The following is an 18716-nucleotide window of genomic DNA, read 5'->3' as shown; positions in this document are numbered from 1 at the left end:
GGTTAAAATTATACAAAATAAACTATTGTAGATTTAATACTCAACAAATATATTGTATGTATATACATATTATATTATTGTGTCTCATAACAATGGAGATTTTTATTGACGGATTTCGGCGGTAATCAGCGGATTTTCTTCTTTCTGAAATGTGTTATTTTATTGCTGTGTTACGCTTCCTGTGGATGTTGTCATCCTTGTTTTTTTAGAATATTGTCATTTCATTATATCATTCCAATGACTAATTATCCCCAGGGAGCTAAAGGGATAAATCAATTTTTATTGGCGGATTTCGGCGGTAATCAGCGGATTTTCTTCTTTCTGAAATGTGTTATTTTATTGCTGTGTTACGCTTCCTGTGGATGTTGTCATCCTTGTTTTTTTAGAATATTGTCATTTCATTATATCATTCCAATGGCTAATTATCCCCAGGGAGCTAAAGGGATAAATCAATATGCGATTAATAGATGTATATCCCCAATGATAGTAAACAAACTCACCTTTCACACTGTAGATTAAAACTTATATTTGAAAATTAGGGACACGACGAGTTTAAACAAACCAATCAAGTTTCAATAAAATAAAGTTAAGCAAGAGAACGAGATAGCGTGTTTATAAAACTTTAGGTCCCATAATTATTTACAGTCAATTTGCTCTCCTTCCCTGCATTATGAAATCACAATATTGCTTTTAGTTGCAAAGCTCTTGTGTAATTATCTAAAATTTTACAAGCACAATAGATAGGTACAGATTGATAAAATAAATATTTCCTTTGATTTCCATTGTAGAGTTCTTTTGGGCAGGTTTTGGGCTATTAATAGCTAACTACAGCTGGTTAATTAAATGATTATTTGCTTTGATTTGTAAGCTTCCTTGTGATTTTTATTGCATTTAATAACTGTTGGTTAGGTCATTTTAATCTTAAAGGTGATATTTAAAAAAAACAAGGATGACAACATTCATAACAGGAAAGTACTAAACAGTCATGGATTGACAAACGGACAAAGTAAGTTAAAGAGCAAGAGATTCAAAGATATGGTAATTATTATTGATCACAAGGTTTGAAATGGGTAGGATGGTTATAACATGGATTTTCTTTACACACAGACGGATACACCCTAAAATATAAAAAGCATATACAATTTCAAAACTTTATTTTATTTTACACGTTTTTTTACTGGAAATAAAATTTACATTTTTATGAAATAACCCCCCCACCTCCATTTAAATTTTATTGGGGTGCTGAGTGCTAAATTTGTTCTTTGTCAGGGATCTTAAGGGACATACAAATTTATCCTAAATATTGTTAAACAAAATTACCCCCTTCTGTTGACTAAAATCATTGGTGGAAAAGTGTGGACACTGGCAATTTGATCAAAACTACTCAGAGTTTTATCAAAAACGAATGAGATAACGTGTTTTAAAAGTTTGGATACTATTATAATTTACAGTCCAATATCCTCTCCTCCCTCCCTGGCTCTTGGGTAAGTAAAGGTTGGTGGACCCCTGTCAAAACTGGTATTATGTCGACATGCAATTTCAATGGTTGATGTCAATAATACATTAATGAATATGTATAAAAGTGGCCATTTCTGACAAATTACCGACATATCGTTTTTAAAATTTATTAGATTAGCTAAAAGTGTTCATGACTAAAACAATGATATATTTATGTCTAATTTTATGGGTTTTAGAGAGACAGACACTTAATTATAAACGGCTGATTTATTGAGTAGCTTTGCGACTTAAACAAGGATGACAACATTCATAAAAGCGAAGCTATAAAATCAGAAGGAAAGATACAGTAAAAGAAAGAACACATTTTCATGATTTGATTATAGAGATGCCTCGCATATAATATTGTACCTTGTTATCTTAGGAATCATTATTACAAAAATTAGATACATAGGATAATTTATAATATGTATAATAAAAAATTGGTGTTAAAAAGTTTTTTTAAAAGTATTAAATCGTCCCTAATTAAAGTGTGAAATCGATAGGACGTACGGGAAGGACCGATCCTAATTTTAGAAAAGCTTTGCTTTAAAAAAATAATATTTCTAGTTTGGGGATAATAGTTTGATCAATTTATTTACAATTACAACTACTCCCCCCCCCCCCAAAAAAAAACTTATCAGCAATTAAAAGCAGAATATTATAAATTACACTTTTTGAAAGACCATTGTTCAATCCCTTAATCCCTGGATTTTTCCTCTTGTAACCAAGAAATACCTTCCCTGATAAAAATCTGTCAATTTGTCAGTTTTCCGTCTCTTCACAAATGGAATAAATATTTGAACAGCTGGAGATTTTTAAAAAGCGAAGTTTTCTACATGCAGTGTCGGCCCGTATGTCCGTTATGGATAGCTCTTTTAAGCATGTCTTTCTAACAAAATATAACGTTGCAGGATGATTCCTGTAAGTGTTAAGTACAAATAAGAAAATTTAGCAATTGTTTAATCATTACACTATACGTAATAATGTTCGCTTTTCCTTCTGTCTGATTTGTTGAAATTCGCTATTATAAATGCTGTCATCCTTGTTGAACGTTGTATCATTTTCATAACATAAATCTACTAAACCTTGGATATTATTATAATAGCGTTATACTGGTTTCAAAATAAGCTTTTACAATAACATGTATGTTAAAGATTTGCTACCATTATGGATGTAGAATATACGTGGATATTATGACAGGGGGGAAAAAATTGTCATCAATTTTAGGTTGCTATTTTCCCTATAATGTATTGGTTGATTTGTTCATCCAGTAGGAAGGGAGGGATAGGCTAAAGAAATGAATTGTTATCTTAGTCCGCTACGCGTTTCACTTTATTAGAAAACATGAAAAATCTGGTGTAAGCACCAAGTAATAATATATCCAGTGCTACCATATAAGTCTGTAATTAGAATTCTATTGTTAGGTTAGGGTGGGGTTCTACATTAGTTTATAATACACAAAAATTTAAGAGGATACTTGAGAATAAAATTATTTTATATCTAGTTAGATTTCATGTAATGAATAGCTTCGGTTCGCTTTATGTACTTTTATTTTATTTTGATTGGTTGCTTTTCAAATCTTTTCAACTAACAATTTAATCTACAAAAGGAATAATTTTGTCAATAATAATTTATTATCTATTGTCATGTCCCTTAGGTGCCTGAGTTTAGCTATTTTTCTACTATTTTATAAATAAAAGAAAAGCGCAGAGTGTATGTTTAATATATTTTAAATAGATAAAATCCTAACCTAATCAGCGCCATAGCCAATGGGTTAAAATCAGGGGGAAGGGCATGGTTAAATAAATCTTTAAAAAAATTGTTGAGGATTTTTTTCCAGAAAATGGTCTAAATTATTTATTAGCAATTTTAGGCTACATTATCATAGTAGGCGACAATGCTTTATAATCTTATAAATCTAAATTGTAAAAAATCTTACAAAGGATTTATTTAAAAAGATAGATTTCTTGCAACTTTACTTAAAACTAAATAAAAAATCTAAATTAATGTCTGTTTTTATCCTTATATAAGGTTAGGTTAGGTAGTATTGGTTACGAAAGCTCGCAGTAATTGTCATTAAATGAATAGGTAATTGGTATTTTTAAAAATACAGAATTTTAAAATCAATTTATTTTCATTTTTTTCTTTCTTTTTTTTATGAACACCAAAACTCAAGGTGGGATAGCCTGATATCTAGTTGCCGAATGTGTACGCAGTTTCCTGAGTGTTTCCTCATCCTAGCTCAATATTTACTACTAGCTAAAAAAGCTTCAAACTTCAAAAAAAAAAAATCAAAATTTAAAAAATTCAAATTTATAATGTATATTGTATAAATCGTTTACACATTCAAATTTTGATTTTTTTAAGGGAAGTTTGAAGATTTGTAGCTAGTAGTAAATATTGAGCTAGGATGAGGAAACACTCAGGAAACTGCGTACACATTCGGCAACTAGATATCAGGCTATCCAAGGTGGCCTTTAAGGGAGTTAACAATGTTCCTACAATAATGTGAAAAAGATATTTTTTGTTTTAACTTTTCAACCATTCAAAAGTACTACATTCTTTTAAATAATTGATTTATTATTGCACCAGCTATTATCATGTACTCTACTGAAGTGAAACGTGTAGCTTAACAAAAAACGACTCCCCTCCTACTGGATGAACAAACTGACCAATTAGAGATGTCCATGTTAGCAACTTAAATTGACTACAATTTTCCCCCTGTCATCATTTCCACGAATATTATATAACCATTTTAAAAATATTGTATAATTTTGTAAATCAACTAACTTATAGCATTCTTTTGCTTTTGTACAACTAGGTACAGCAAAAAAATAATTTTACTCCTAATAAAAAGATTTTTTCAGCTAAATATAGAAAAGTTACATATTTTTATCAAAATTTAAATGGCCAGCAAAGATGTTTAGCTAACATCAAAATTGGTTGTTTTTATAAAATGTTTGAGTTGGCTACCTATAAAAAAGTCTTATTAAATGCATTACAATAATTTATGTATACATATTTTACAACATGAACAGGGTTTCCAAAACCAAAAAAAAATGTGTATTTTTTTGTTAAAAGTAAATCTTTAGTAAAAATTGGAAAAGTAGGTGCTTGCACTCAAACTGTGTTCTTGACCACCCTACATGACACTCCTTGCGGAGCTCTTTCACTTAACCTAACCGTAGATAAAATAAGCATACAAATTACGTTTAAAAAGAAAGTTCTTTTTGGTTCTAATACAATATTAGGAAGAACGCCGAAAATTATCCTTGAGGGAGGGGAGCGAGTGGGAGCATAGACATCCCTCAAATAAAAGAAAACATATTATAAGACCACAAATTTTCTACTTCTTTCAAAGAAGCACATATCCCAATAGCAAATTATCGTGTAGAAGAACTTAATCAAAAGAAATATGATCATAATTCGTTTTAAAAAAGATTTTAAATATGTTAGTTCTTAATTATTGGCAGTAAAGAAAATAAAAACAAAATGTTTAGGTCTTTTTTTCTTATCCCTTTTTCTCTAAATTTATGCACATTTCAATGAATATATACATACACATACACACGCCCATTTTTAAGACCATAGTTGCCAAATTACTAGAGTTTTTTTTTATCTTACAAATAAAGCTTCCCTGAAATTGTCCTAATGTTTCTGTAGTTGTTGATATCTTTAAGGGTCTCAAAGACAGGTATCCAGATACTTTTTATTGTTATTAATTTTTTTTCTATTTCAGAAGTGAGCTGGACGCAGTGTACCTAGCCCAGCTGCACCACTATGCAGCCATGACAGCCAACGCGGCAGCGGTCAGCCGGCTCCCCCTGCCTCCCCACTCCCTCGCAGTTTCCTCCCCCTTGCAACAACATCCCTCACATCAGCTGGTAGTATCACAGAGTCAGATACGCCCACCCTCAACTATTGGAAACAGCTTTATATCTCCGCAGTACAATTCAACCTCTCACCAACAAAATATAGAAAATTCATCGGCCGCCAAGCAGCGGCTAGCCGCTGGCAGCAATCTAAAAGTACCAGGGGTACGTATGCAGTTGAATACCCCGCCAAACTCGTCAACGGGCACACGAGAAGATCCAATTGATGTTATAGATCCGGATGAAATCAAAGTAGTGCATGAAGTTAAGAAAAATGTAATATCGCAGCCGCAGCAATTCCCACAAGGCCTGGCTAGTTTGCTGCCATCACCCGTTGTGTCAAAGTTGCCGCTCTCAACAGTTGTATCTAAAAGTGCAACAACAACGTCATTGTCAAAATATTCGATAGCATCTCCAGTGTCAAGGTTATTTAATATGATAAATTATATTATTTTTCTTCTAAAAAAGATACTGAAATAGTACAGGTAGATTGTCTGGCAGCATTCCCCTTTCATATTTCTATGTTTGTGTTATTTCCTTTTACAAATCTTACAGATACAAAATATCTTTAAGCTTATTATATTAGGTTAGGTTATTTTGGGTACTGCTGAGCCTCGAAGGGTTAGGACCCCAGAAGGTGTTAAAAAAAAGTGGCACTCCCCTTAATGTCAATATATTTAAAAAAAATATGAAAAGGAGTTCAGTGCTACATTGGCATTTTGAGGCAATAAAAACATGCCTTATATTTACTGTTATAAGAATGCATTAATTTGATTTATTTAAACTAGTATATTGAATAACCTCATTGATTCAGTTCTGTATCCACTTCTCAACCAATAACAATGTTATCATCATCAAAATTAACGTCCTCCGTGATATCAAGCACTTTGTCAAGTGCTTCCAGTGTATATACAACTAGTGCTTTAAGTGCTCCTAGATTTGTTACATCTAGTGTTTCAAATGTGAATAAATCAGTGCCATTACCAGTGACAAGTATAAAATCAGTTGCTGGCACTCCTAATAATAAGCCAGAGTCAAATCAAATGCGTAGCTCCACGCCAAAGTGTCTGTTTGTCCGGCCTTTTGAGGACAGCTATTCCCCAATAGCAGCCAGGCCCAACAGTAAATCTCCCACTAATGTTTCTGTGGCAAGTGTATCAGTGACGTCAACAGCAGTTTCCTCAATAATAATGACATCACCGTCAACTGCACCTATAGTGATATCGTCAACTTTCCAACCATTAGTAGTGAGCAGTAGCAATTCTATGATAAACCTATCCTCAAATGTTTTGTCTTCTGTGAATAACAAAGTAAAGTTACCAACAGATGTTGTTGTAAAATCAACAAAAGTGAGTGAGCTAAGATCAACCCGAATTGATACAATAAGATCTAGCTCAGCGGAATTGTTAAGATCTGCTTCTAGTGAATTGCCAATATCTACTTTAATAAATGTTTCTTTAGTATCATCGCCAATTGATACTAAACCCGTTGCAAGTGATTTAAAAGGATCATTGGCCATATCTACGCTAACTTCAACAAGCCACTCCCTGCCGCCCTACCAAACATGCTCTAAATTAGAGCTGCCTGAGGGCGGCGAGACTGGGGGCAAAGTTGAAGACCAAGATAGTGATTATGAATCAATGTCTAGTGATCACAGCACATCAGCAATCACGCCCAAGATTGAGGGCAGCAGCATCAAGCGGGATAGTTTGTCCGAATCAACGACGACATTAGGGCCAGAAAATTTGGCGGGAAAGGCTGAATCAGCTGATGATTCCGGCCATGATTTAAGTGTGGTCGGTAATGCATCTAAAATTGAGGATGCTGTGTGCATGGAGGGAATGACATTGTGTCCAACTTCAGGAAAGTTCTTTAGACAAAACCTTACAAAACCGTTTTTTTCTCCATTTTTATTTCTTAGATTTAGGGAAGTAAAACCTTGTAGAGCAAGTTTTGCCTCTAAAAAAAAGTTGATTAATGGCAAGAAAAGAATCTAGGAGTAAAATATGTAAATTTCAGATGGAAAGTGATGAAAAAAACTTTTTTTCAATTAAATTTCTTTTCTTTTCCCCTTTTTTTATACAAGTTAAAAGTTTGAAACTTTCCCTTCTTTATTCTGTCTTTTTCTTTTCTAATGATTTTTAGATGTGTACCTACCATTTTTACTTATTGATTTTTTTATTTTGAAGCTCTTTTTACCTAATGATTTGTTTATATATTACATAATCTTCTAAAAGATATATCTCTAGCAGAAAGAGCTGAAATCTAATTTTTAAATCCTGATTTAAATTTTGTGTTGTGAACCTTTCTAAAACGGAAACTACCTATCTCTCTCTACCTTGGTTCTAGAGTGTTTTAATACAGTTTTTTTACATCACAAGGTTTATTTTGGTGTACCTAAACCTGGATTAACTGTAGAATATAGGTACACCACAAGGTCTTATTGTGGTGTACCTAAACCTGGATTAACTGTAGAAGATAGGTACACCACAAGGTCTTATTTTGGTGTACCTAACCCTGGATTAACTGTAGAAGATAGGTACACCACAAGGTCTTATTTTGGTGTACCTAAACCTGGATTAACTCTAGAAGATAGGTACACCATAAGGTCTTAATTTAGTGTACCTAAACCTGGATTAACTGTAGAAGATAGGTACACCACAAGGTCTTATTTTGGTGTACCTAAACTTGGATTAACTGTAGAAGATAGGTACACCAAAAGGTCTTGTTTTAGTGTACCTGAACCAGGATTAGTTCTAGAAGATAGGTACACTACAAGGTCTTATTTTAGTGTTCGTAAACCAGGAATACCTTTAGAAGACAGATACACAACAAGTTATTGCCCATGTGTACCTGAACCTGGATTAGAGGACAGGTACACCACAATTTCTCAACGTATTAATGTAACATAGTTAAGTCAAATATATAAATGTGACTAATTGTATGAAAGCAACTCTAGAACTTGCCTATTTCTAAAAGAATATATTATCCACGGGTAGCGAAAACAATTCCATAAAAGAAAGTAGCACCGCTACTCTTAGTAATTATAAGTAAGCCAATTCTAATCATCCTATGTAAACTTATATGACTAAAACCCTTTTTTTAATAAATATCATTGAAAGGCTATCGGAAAAATCTCATTTCCAAAAATTGATAAAATTTTATTAAAGGTCCAGCCGGTAAAGAGATCTTATGAGACACACATCCATCTACTTTACTTTATAAGTTTTAAGGATAAATGTATCAGTCCCTTATATAACCAACCTCTCAAATGATATAAAACATGAGAGTTTACCTAGAATTTTCACAGGTTTTTTATATCCTGGGATCTTAAGGGATAAGACAATGAATGATAAATTGATTAACACCACAAATGTTGATAAAGAAAACTCCACATTCTGTAAATTTATAATTTGAACCAACCAATCAATATCTAATAAAAATAACAAAAGTTTTTAAGCCAGAGAAGGAGAATGCTTGTTTATAAAACTTTAGGAACCAGAGCTGGATTTTTAAATCATTTTAGTGGTGAGCCAGATCGGGGTGAGCAGAATTTTAGCCAATCACAGCACGGCATTTCATAAAATGCTGTGCTCTCATTGGTGGAAAGTTGGCTCACCCCGATCTGGCTTACCACTAAAGTGATTTAAAGATCCAGCTCAGTATAATTCATATTCCAATACCCCTTCCCTCCTGCTATTCAAAAATCTTATTAGCAAGAAAATTAATTAAAATTTTGTTCGGTCTACAACCAATATACTCGAACATCAAACCCCTACTTTTAAATTTGCACCAGATGCGTGCAAAAAGGGGTTTAGGAGGGTGTTTACACCCCTGAAACAATAACTATCAGGGGGGGCCGGGGGGGGGGGGGGGTCAAATACAGATTTGACCAACAAGAGTTTTCACCATTAAAATAGAATAAATAAGTAAGAATACTTAATAGCTACCAAATTTTTTTTTGAAATGTGAGTGTTTTTTACACAATGTAAATCTCTAGGGGTCCATTTTTAATATAATTGCTCATCACCCCCCGTATAAAAACTCTGTGCACACCCCATCAGATTCACCTGATTGTATAAAAGATCAGGAATAAACGAAAATATATAACAATGGGTATAAAATATACGTGGATATTATGACAGGAGAAAATTATGGTCAATTTAGGTTGCTACCATGGACTTTACTTATTGGTCAGTTTGTTCAACCAGTTGGAATGAAGGGTATATGGTAAAGTAGGTGGATGGGGGGATCGTTATTTTATCCAGCTAAAAGTTATATTATATGATAATCTGGTGTAAGTTCCAAGTAATAAAAATCCATTATCATAACTTGGAATCGAGTTCGAGTCCTATCCAAAGGTTTTGATTTATATGGTACATTGAGAAGTACTGTTTTGTCTCATCTTTGGAAGTTAAAAAGAAAAAAATATCACATAGTATAATTATCATGCTGCAATTGTTATCAATAGCGTGTAAAACAAATTTGGAATAATTGGGGATTTTTATTTTTCCTATTTTCCATGATATAACCTCTTTTGCTAACATTATGTTTCTCTAAAACAGCCAAAAAAAATTATCTAGTATTGTTTAACCTGATAAAGGAATAGAACAGGCAGATCAAGATTTTTGGACTCTATAAGGTTTTTGGTTAGAAGTTAATAGATTTTGACTAATATTTGGTTTAAACCTTTGGGACTTTAAATAAATGTTAATTTGTATTGATTTGGTTTTATGTTTGGTTTTAAGGATTAACTTAAATTTGTCGTCTATTGTCTTATCCAGTATGGTACCTTTACCAATTAAAGCTTGTAATATTTTTTTACACGAGAATAAAGAAAAGGATTGTCTTTTTGCTGATAATTTTTTACTTTTGTTTTTATGGGACGAACACCTCCTCTTTTAAAGTTAAAACTTATTTTCTGAATTTTGTATAAAAGGATGTGTGAGAGAGAGAGGGTGAAATAAAGAGAGAGGATGAGAGAGAGAGAGAGAATATAAAGTTAGAGAGTGTGTAATTTTATAAGCAAGGATGTCAACAAAAATGAGATGAAAGAAAATCATTTAAATCTGTTAAAATGTCTCTATTAGGTCTTTAAAAAATTAGAAAATTTGTAAAAAAAAATATTAAGGATGATTTAAATTGGCAACTTACTTTTATTGCCACATGGCAACCCTGTACATTTTACAAACTTTTCAGGGAGGTTGGGATCGACCAAGGCGGCCCTAGTCTAAAATGTAACACTTTCAGGCTAGGACTTCCAAATAAAGGACTTGCAATCAAATGTATTGTTGTTTATCTAGAATTTAATAGCATTAGAATTGCATCAATGTACGAATCTTTCCAGTATGGCTTCAAAACCGATTAATATCCACTGGATTAGAACCGGTTTTCAGCCATACTGAAAAATCATGTATAGCATTATATTACAGACAAATTTTCCTGAATATTAAAACAAAAATCATAAAATTAAAAGCAATTTTCTTAGTCCGGGCTTTCGTTCCCTCGGGGCTAGCATTAAATCTTATAATTTTCCATTTTTAAATCCGTGGAAAGCTGTCTATAATATGATGCGATAAACAACTATCTAAATTTTGGACGTAATCATCCTTGTTGACTTTAAACGCTATTTACCAATCCCTTAATTCTGTTTAAAATTTTGTAATTTGAAATTCTCCCAACATAAACTTTAAACAACTTTGCAAAGAGTAATGCAAAAATTTTATGAGCGCGTGTCTGTCTGTTTGTCTGTGTGTGGGTGTTAGTATGTGTGTGTGTGTGTTTTGTGTAAGCCCTGTTAAACCTCGAAGAATAAAGTTGACACATAATTCAAAAGGTTATAATATGTGACTTATGGTTATTCATGAATATATACATATATTACTTGGATCTTACACCAGATTGTCATGTTTTCTAGTTAAGGGAACCATGTACCAGGCTAAAATAACGATCTCCTTTACCCCATCCCCTTCCCTCCTACTGGATAAGCCGCCCGACCATTAAATGTAAGGGGAAATCACAAGCTAAATTGACGATATATTTTCCCCTGTCACAATATCTACGTATATTCTACATCCATTTGGTTATACTTATGAAAATTATTACTGGAGTCTTATTTTCATAAAAGCGGTTGTGCAACTAGCTCCTATGGGAAGGATTGCAATAAAATAGCCTAAAACAATAATGGGACCTTTACCAATACTTTAATTATAACAACAACATCTATTAAGGTTTGTGTGTAGGTGGGTGTCAGTGTTATCTGTGTAGAGATTTTAATTTTGTGTGTGTGTGTGTATGTGGGTGGGTGTCAGTGTTATCTGTGTCGAGATTTTAATTCTGTGTTTGTGTGTGTGTGTGTGTGTAGGTGGGTGTCAGTGTTATCTGTAATGATTTTAATTCTGTGACAATTGACGATATTTTAATGTACATTCCAAATTATAAACAATATTACCCTTGCTGTAGATTAAAAGTTTGGACACAGCTAGTTTGATCAGACAAGGAATAGGAAAAATATGGAAAATCACTGTGATTTACATTACAATGCAACCCCCCCCCCCCCCCCCATTCGATCAGGAGGGAAACAAAAACACAAAATATTTCCCGTTTCACCTCCCCCAATCCCTGCTTTCAAATATACATATGTTTTATGTATTTAAAATACTAATAAAAACTGTTTTATCTGCAAAAATATACTTTGCTCCTTTTTTGGCAGAAGCTGAAAAATTTTAGTTATTTGCAAGAAAGGGCGTGAAAATCCCCCATAGTAAAAACTTTATTTGGGAAAAAATGTTTTATTTGTATGCTGTGTTTCGAACCAATAATTTCAAGGTGAAAGACAAAGTTTGCTCATGATTTGATTTCTTCAAGATTTAAAGGCAGTTTAGACGTCTATATTAGAAATGACAGAAATATTTGAAGAGAACTAGCGTTACAGACACACGGACTGATCAACAATTGATTCTTAGCTGGCTAGGAAATTTTATATATGATATAAAGTTTTTTTTAAGCTACAGTTCTCGGAAAATGCTTGCCTCATTTGATCGTACTTTTTAGGAAAGCAAGAAATGGTTTCCGGCTAGTTTCTGACCTCCCCTGAATTAGAGGCTAGGTGCGAATCAACTGATAAGGAGTATGACAATTTGATAACCGGGGCATATTTTGCAACTGTCTTTTGCATTTTAAACTGAGCATTAAGCAAGGTGTGCAAATTATTTAGCATGGGCGTTGCCATAGGGAGGATAAAAGGAGAATGCCCCCCCCCCCCTTATTTCCTTTTTAAGGACTTTTTTGAGTGGAGGGGGGGGGGGGTTAACACTAAATTTTTCTAATAGGTGATATAAATTCTAGTTTAATGAAAAACGCACCGATCGCCCCCCCCCCCCTCCCCTCTTTTAAAAATTCCTGTGGCGCCCTTTTTATTTCTTCCCAGGATAATTTACTTGTATGTGTCAAAAATGGTGATTATTTATTATAGATAATTGTTCAGCTTGGTAGTTTTTCCATAATATTTTTTAGGGGGGAGAGGGGTTTAGATTAATCTTTCCCCACCTCATTTTTTAGTAGCCTACCCTGTCTTAAGATTACGCAATAAATTAGTAATTATTTACCAACTTTAGATTTTAAAAAACCTTGAATTTTTTGTTGTAAAAATGCAAAATTCTATCTTAATACTGTCATGTCCTCGATTCCAGTGTTTCTACAAAACAATCATTATTCAGACAAAACTAATTGTTTTCCAGTATGGCCTCAAAACCGATTAATAACCGCTGGATTAAAACCGGTTCTCAGTTGTACTGAAAAATCCTGTATAAAAAAAAACAATTTTCCACGAATATTAAAATAAAAATCATTAAGTTAATACCAATTTTGATAATTTTGGACTTCAGCCCTTCAGGTCTTACAAAACTGGATTTCTGATAAATTTCCATTTTAATATCCGCTGAAAGCTGTCTATTATACGATGAGATATATAACTATTACTGCATCTTATTGTACATCTGCATCTAAAAATTTAGTTGTGTTTAAAAATTATAATAACATTTTGCTTGTCATTTAAGACCTCTTGAATTGGTATTGTAAAAAATGAGATATATTGTATGAACTCCCTAAGTATTCTTTTTGCTTGGGTCAACGCAAAAATGTTCTCTGCCTTTTTAGACAACAAAGAAATATTTAGCGTTTTATACAGCATATACAAATTTATAAAAATTAACATTATACATGAAGTGCAACACCAACAATTATACTTTTTTATATTCTTATGTTGATATAATAACAGCATAAAGTTTAACTGGGCAATTTGAAATGTGTACATAAATTTTGTCAATTTACATATATTGTCCACAATTTTATTGTGTTTAACAAAAGATATTATTAAGAGTAACAAAGCTGTGAAAATATTTGACTCAAAGTTACAGCTCTATAGAATAGGCTTTTAAGAAATTTTTTTTAAAAATGGTGAAATATTGCTAGTAACGAATGCTTCTTGCTTTTTGGGATTATTACAAGGTTCCTGGATCTAGCATTACAAGAAATATTTCTTGAGCCACCAATGTTTGACTTTCCTGGTTGCCGGCAACATATGCATAAAGCAATTTTATTTTAAAGGGTTTAGGTTGGATGCTGTATCAATTAAATTTGCCAATGACCAATACAAAGCTTCCCTAAAAATTGTAAACCTATTATTCCAGCCGTTTTCGATATCTTAAGTAATGCACAGGCTAACTAACCACTCAAAAATTTTCTTTTGGTTGTAGCATTGCATTGGTTGCCGGCAACATTTGCATAAAGCAATTTTATTTTAAAGGGTTTAGGTAGGATGCTGTATCAATTTAATTTGCCAATGACCAATCCAAAGCTTCCCTAAAAATTGTAAACCTATTATTCCAGCCGTTTTGGATATCTTAAGTAATGCACAGGCTAACTAACCACTCAAAAATTTTTCTTTTGGTTGTAGCATTGGTATGCTACAATAATATGCTTATGTATGTTTGTAAATATGTGAACTCACTTACGCACATGAATCACATTACTAAAAAATCAGAACTGCTGATTACAGCAACACAAGAATAAGTCTTTATTCGATTTAAAAATATCGGCTGCGCCCCAAGCATCAAAGGGCTCTGTAATCAAAGGTGATGTTATAGGAAGAAAAATAGCCTACAACCATCTCAGAATCTATTTGAACATTTATTAAAGTGGAAAACCCAATCAGTTGAGCAGTTAATTAATTCTTAAGCTACTAAACAATAAACCTTAGTACTTTATAAATATAACTAGTGGCTTCGCCCCTAGCCTCTAGGTGCTTCGCCCCATAAGGTAATGGAAAGTCAACCCTCCAGAATAAATTTATAGTTATTTTTTCAAAAAAGTTATTCTTTGCCGAATTACTCTTTGGTAAAATTAAACCCAGGTTGTTTGCCGTATGCACAAAAACTTCAATTCGTAAAAATTAAACCCAGGTTGTTCACCGTATATCTCGTACGGGGTGAGCATAAGCGAGTACCCTGTATGCGGCGCAAGCTCCGATAGTCCCACTGATTGGACCACATATACACAAAAATTGAAATCTCTCCTCTGTAAATTTTATTTAATACCTATAATTGCAACAACTTTTTAAAGATGTAAATTTTTAAAAGTTACAAAAAGCCCTGAAATCTTTTTGGTGAAATTTTTTTTTTTTTTTTGGGGGGGGGGTCATGGGGGCTTCGCCCCATGATGCAGTGGGGTTCCCCCAACCCAATTACTGGTTTTTGTTTACAAAATAAAAAAAAAATAAAATTTGGAAATGTGGATTTTTTTATTTTTAGGGGGGTTGGGGTGTCCCACCCTCCTAGCCTTAAACCACCAGATGACCAGTAGGTATATACCCAGAAGAGTAGAGCCCAATTTGTTCAGCAGTTACTGAGATCTTAGGCTTCAGACGGACAGACAGACGGATAGACATCAAGCTACTTTGTATTATAGATAGGATAGCATTTATTGACCCTATCTACCCCTTTGTCTGACTATCATTAAGAATTTTTATGTATTTGCTATAACATATTTTGTAAATATAAAAAACACAATTTATATTTAAAAATCTGCTAAATTGAGGGCACGCCGTTGGTATGCGTATGTATATTTAAGGATTAATACTTGCAGTCCAAGAAAGTATCTAGCATTAAAAGTTATGCGCTTAAACAAGTTATTTTTTTCTATATATTCCCTAATTTGTATTTATGAAATAATTTTTTTTTAGTCTAACCGAACTTTTTTTCGTTGCACCTCTTTAATTTGTTTTCCAGAATGGCTTCGAAATCGATAAATATCTGCTGGATTAGAACCAGTTTTCATCTATGCTGAAATTCATGCATAGCATCGTATTACAGACAATTTTCGTCAAATATTGAATTAAAAGTCTTAAAATTAATAATAGTTTTGTTGGCCGGGCCTTCGGCTTCTCAAGACTCAGAGCTAACAAAACTTGATTTAATCTTATAAATTTTCATTTTAAAATCCGCAGAAAGCTGCCTTTAATACGATGCAATAAATAACTATTAGCTGTTGAATTTGCATTTAAAACAGACATAGCCTGTCTTTTCCATTCGCTTTCTTTCCAAAAGTTAACATTCAATACTTATTCTTAGGGGAAGGAGGGGTCTTTTTGTAAGATCCCATTTCCTTGTCAAAATAGTAGATAGATCCCTTTCTCCTTTTTTATGTTTTATTTTCATACTTTTGATAACAAACTCTTTGGTATATGTTTATTTGTTTAGTGGTTCTTAGGAACATTTATTTCTATAGAATAACAGTATTGTTCTTGCTGAAGCTATACTACTGCTGTAATGTTACATCATTTACTAATAAACATAAGAAATATTTGATCTCAAATATTCTATTGTGCAATAATATGGGTTTTAGATTTGCTTGATTAAAAGTTATCATACCAAAAAAAGAACTGTATATTTAGTTCTACATCTGCAAGTATGTATCCTTCACATAATAGTGATCTGATTAGCTGCTTATTAAATGGGCAATTGGCACATGTTTATCATATACTAACATCAAGCTAGCTGCTCTTATTTTTATTGTGTTATTAAATTTCTTAAATATCAACATAGCTAACTAGCTAACATTTGACACAAAAAATCAACTATAAATTGTCACATTAAATCTAAAGAACTTTGTAAAATAGGACTCCTAATACCTGACCCTGTGTGCGAGATTGAAAAACCTGATACAAAAGAACCTAATGACAATGGCACCACAGAAAAGCCTGATACTAAAGGTCATAGTGATAATGACATCACAGAAAAGCCTGATACTAAAGGTCATGATGACAATGACATCACAGAAAAGCCTGATACTAAAGTCCTGGATGACAAGACTAGCATTAAATGTCTTATTGTTGATGAAACTGATGTTGAAAATGCTGATGATACTCCAAAAGCTAAAACTAAAGAGATTGAACAGCCTGTTGAAGAATGCAAAGAAATTATTAATTCACATGAATCTGACAAAGAGATCACAGATGTGTCTTCAGACCAAGAAGATATTAAAAAACTTCCTAGTAAAAGTGAAGAGCGCAATGATATATCTGCAGAACAAAATGAGATTAAAGCAACAACTTCTGAAAGCACAGAGATCAATGATATGCCCAAAGAGATTAATAGTAAGTCAATAACAACAGGATGTAAAGAAAAGAGAAAATCATTATCTGAAAATATAGAAACCAGCCAATTAGCTGATGAATCAAGTATGCCCAGTGGATTACCTAGCAAACGTCAGAAGCTTGATAATGCACCATGCAAAGAGGTCACAACATTACAAATAGAGTCAGATATGTCATCAATCATAGAGTCTAATGATGTACCTGAAATATGCAAAGAGTCCAACTCTTCAACACCGAAAGTAACAAATGAGCCGCAAGAGTCAATTTCTTTAACAAGCAAAGATAAAAAGCCATTACAATGTGCTGAAATTTATGACTTTCAAGATGAGAGCAAAGAAATTAACTCTTTATCATACAAAAAGTCAAAACAACATTTATGCAAAGAGACTAAATCTTTAAGATCCAAAGAGTCTATGCAAGAATATTGCAAAGAGTCTATTAATCCATCAACTGAGTGCAAAGAGGTTACTACTCCACCAGAAATCCAAACAGCTGACATCATTATGGGGCCATCAAGGAGGGAGAAGCTGTCGTACCTTGGTTACCTCAACCTCACCACACACAGCAAAAAGAATGGTAAGTCCTTAGATTTTTGTCAGCTTGGTGTTAGGTTCGAGTCTAGACATTAAAGTTTCAAACTATTATATCTATAAATAGCATAAATAGCGTTGATTGGCTGGTGAAATTGGGATTGGTTTTGAATACATTGATAAATAAACTAAATCAAAAATCGAAATAACATAAATTCGCCATCTTTTATCCGATTTCTATATTATTGGGCAAATAAAAACTAATCCCACTTGTGTTAAAATTCCCCTTTATCCTTTTATCTTTCTCCCTTAAATTCCTTCTTGTCGGTAATGGACCATCTATAACTCCCAACCCTACATCTTTTATTGTTGATTTAAGAAATTTTTTTTTCTCATGCTTTATTTTAGGTTAGGAAAGGTTTAGTAGCGTTGAAGGGCTTGACAAAAAAATATGGATGGGGGGCCGGGGGGGGGGGGGTCTAAATTAATATGTGGGATTATACACTCCCTTGAAAACTAACAATACTTTTTATCTCTTTATCTACAGGGATAAGGTATTTAACACCTCATTTTTCTTAAATTCAATAAATCCTTCTCAAATAAACAGATCTAAAAGATTAATCTATCTCCCATTGTCCTATCCCTAAATTCCTGATTAATATATCATCATATTGACCAGAATGTCCCCTTTGTAGTAGCAAAGCTTCTCTACAATTGCACTTGTTTGTCAGTCTGTCCAGTGTTTGTAAAATAATTCTGTCGCGTATTTATATTGATTCTCTAAAATGGGGAGCCTGTCAATTGAAATTAACTTTTTCTGATTGTCCATCCTCCTAATTATTTCCTCTGTTACCCAATCTCTTTCTTTGGATGTTATTATCCCTGTTTTTTTCTAGATCATTGTTTGCCTAAAGTCTCAAATTCTGTATATGAAAGAAAATAAAACTTTAGCTGTGGTTAAGGAATTCTAAATTGTTTTAAAGGCTTTGCTCAAGAAGGGAGGATCACAAAATAGCCAGAAATGACCTAATAAAATTTCTCTGAAAAGCAAAAAGCCATTTTTTTATATTTTTAAAGCAAGGCAGTTGTATGTCTAACTATGCAATTTAATCTAAGATGTTAATAATGGCTTTGCTTTTCGGGAATGCCTTATATCCTATTATA

At 32.9% G+C, this 18716-nt stretch overlaps 1 protein-coding gene across 1 annotated transcript in view; it reads left to right on the top strand.

Moving 5' to 3' along the window:
- LOC145323110 (uncharacterized) overlaps positions 1-18716 on the top strand; it is a 62294-nt gene that overhangs the window by 33802 nt on the left and 9776 nt on the right. Inside the window, exons 6-9 of the mRNA XM_080165496.1 lie at positions 5237-5794; positions 6184-7236; positions 8161-8264; positions 16546-17598. Coding sequence (XP_080021622.1) covers positions 5237-5794; positions 6184-7236; positions 8161-8264; positions 16546-17598 — 2768 coding nt within the window. The remainder of the gene's footprint in view (positions 1-5236; positions 5795-6183; positions 7237-8160; positions 8265-16545; positions 17599-18716) is intronic.

This window comes from Acartia tonsa, chromosome 6 (assembly GCF_053477335.1).
Source record: "Acartia tonsa isolate MP-2025a chromosome 6, ASM5347733v1, whole genome shotgun sequence".
In the NCBI taxonomy this organism is placed as follows: Eukaryota; Metazoa; Arthropoda; class Copepoda; order Calanoida; family Acartiidae; genus Acartia; species Acartia tonsa.
The sequence above is the reverse complement of the archived record's forward strand: the minus strand, read 5'-3'. Positions and strand labels throughout refer to the sequence as shown.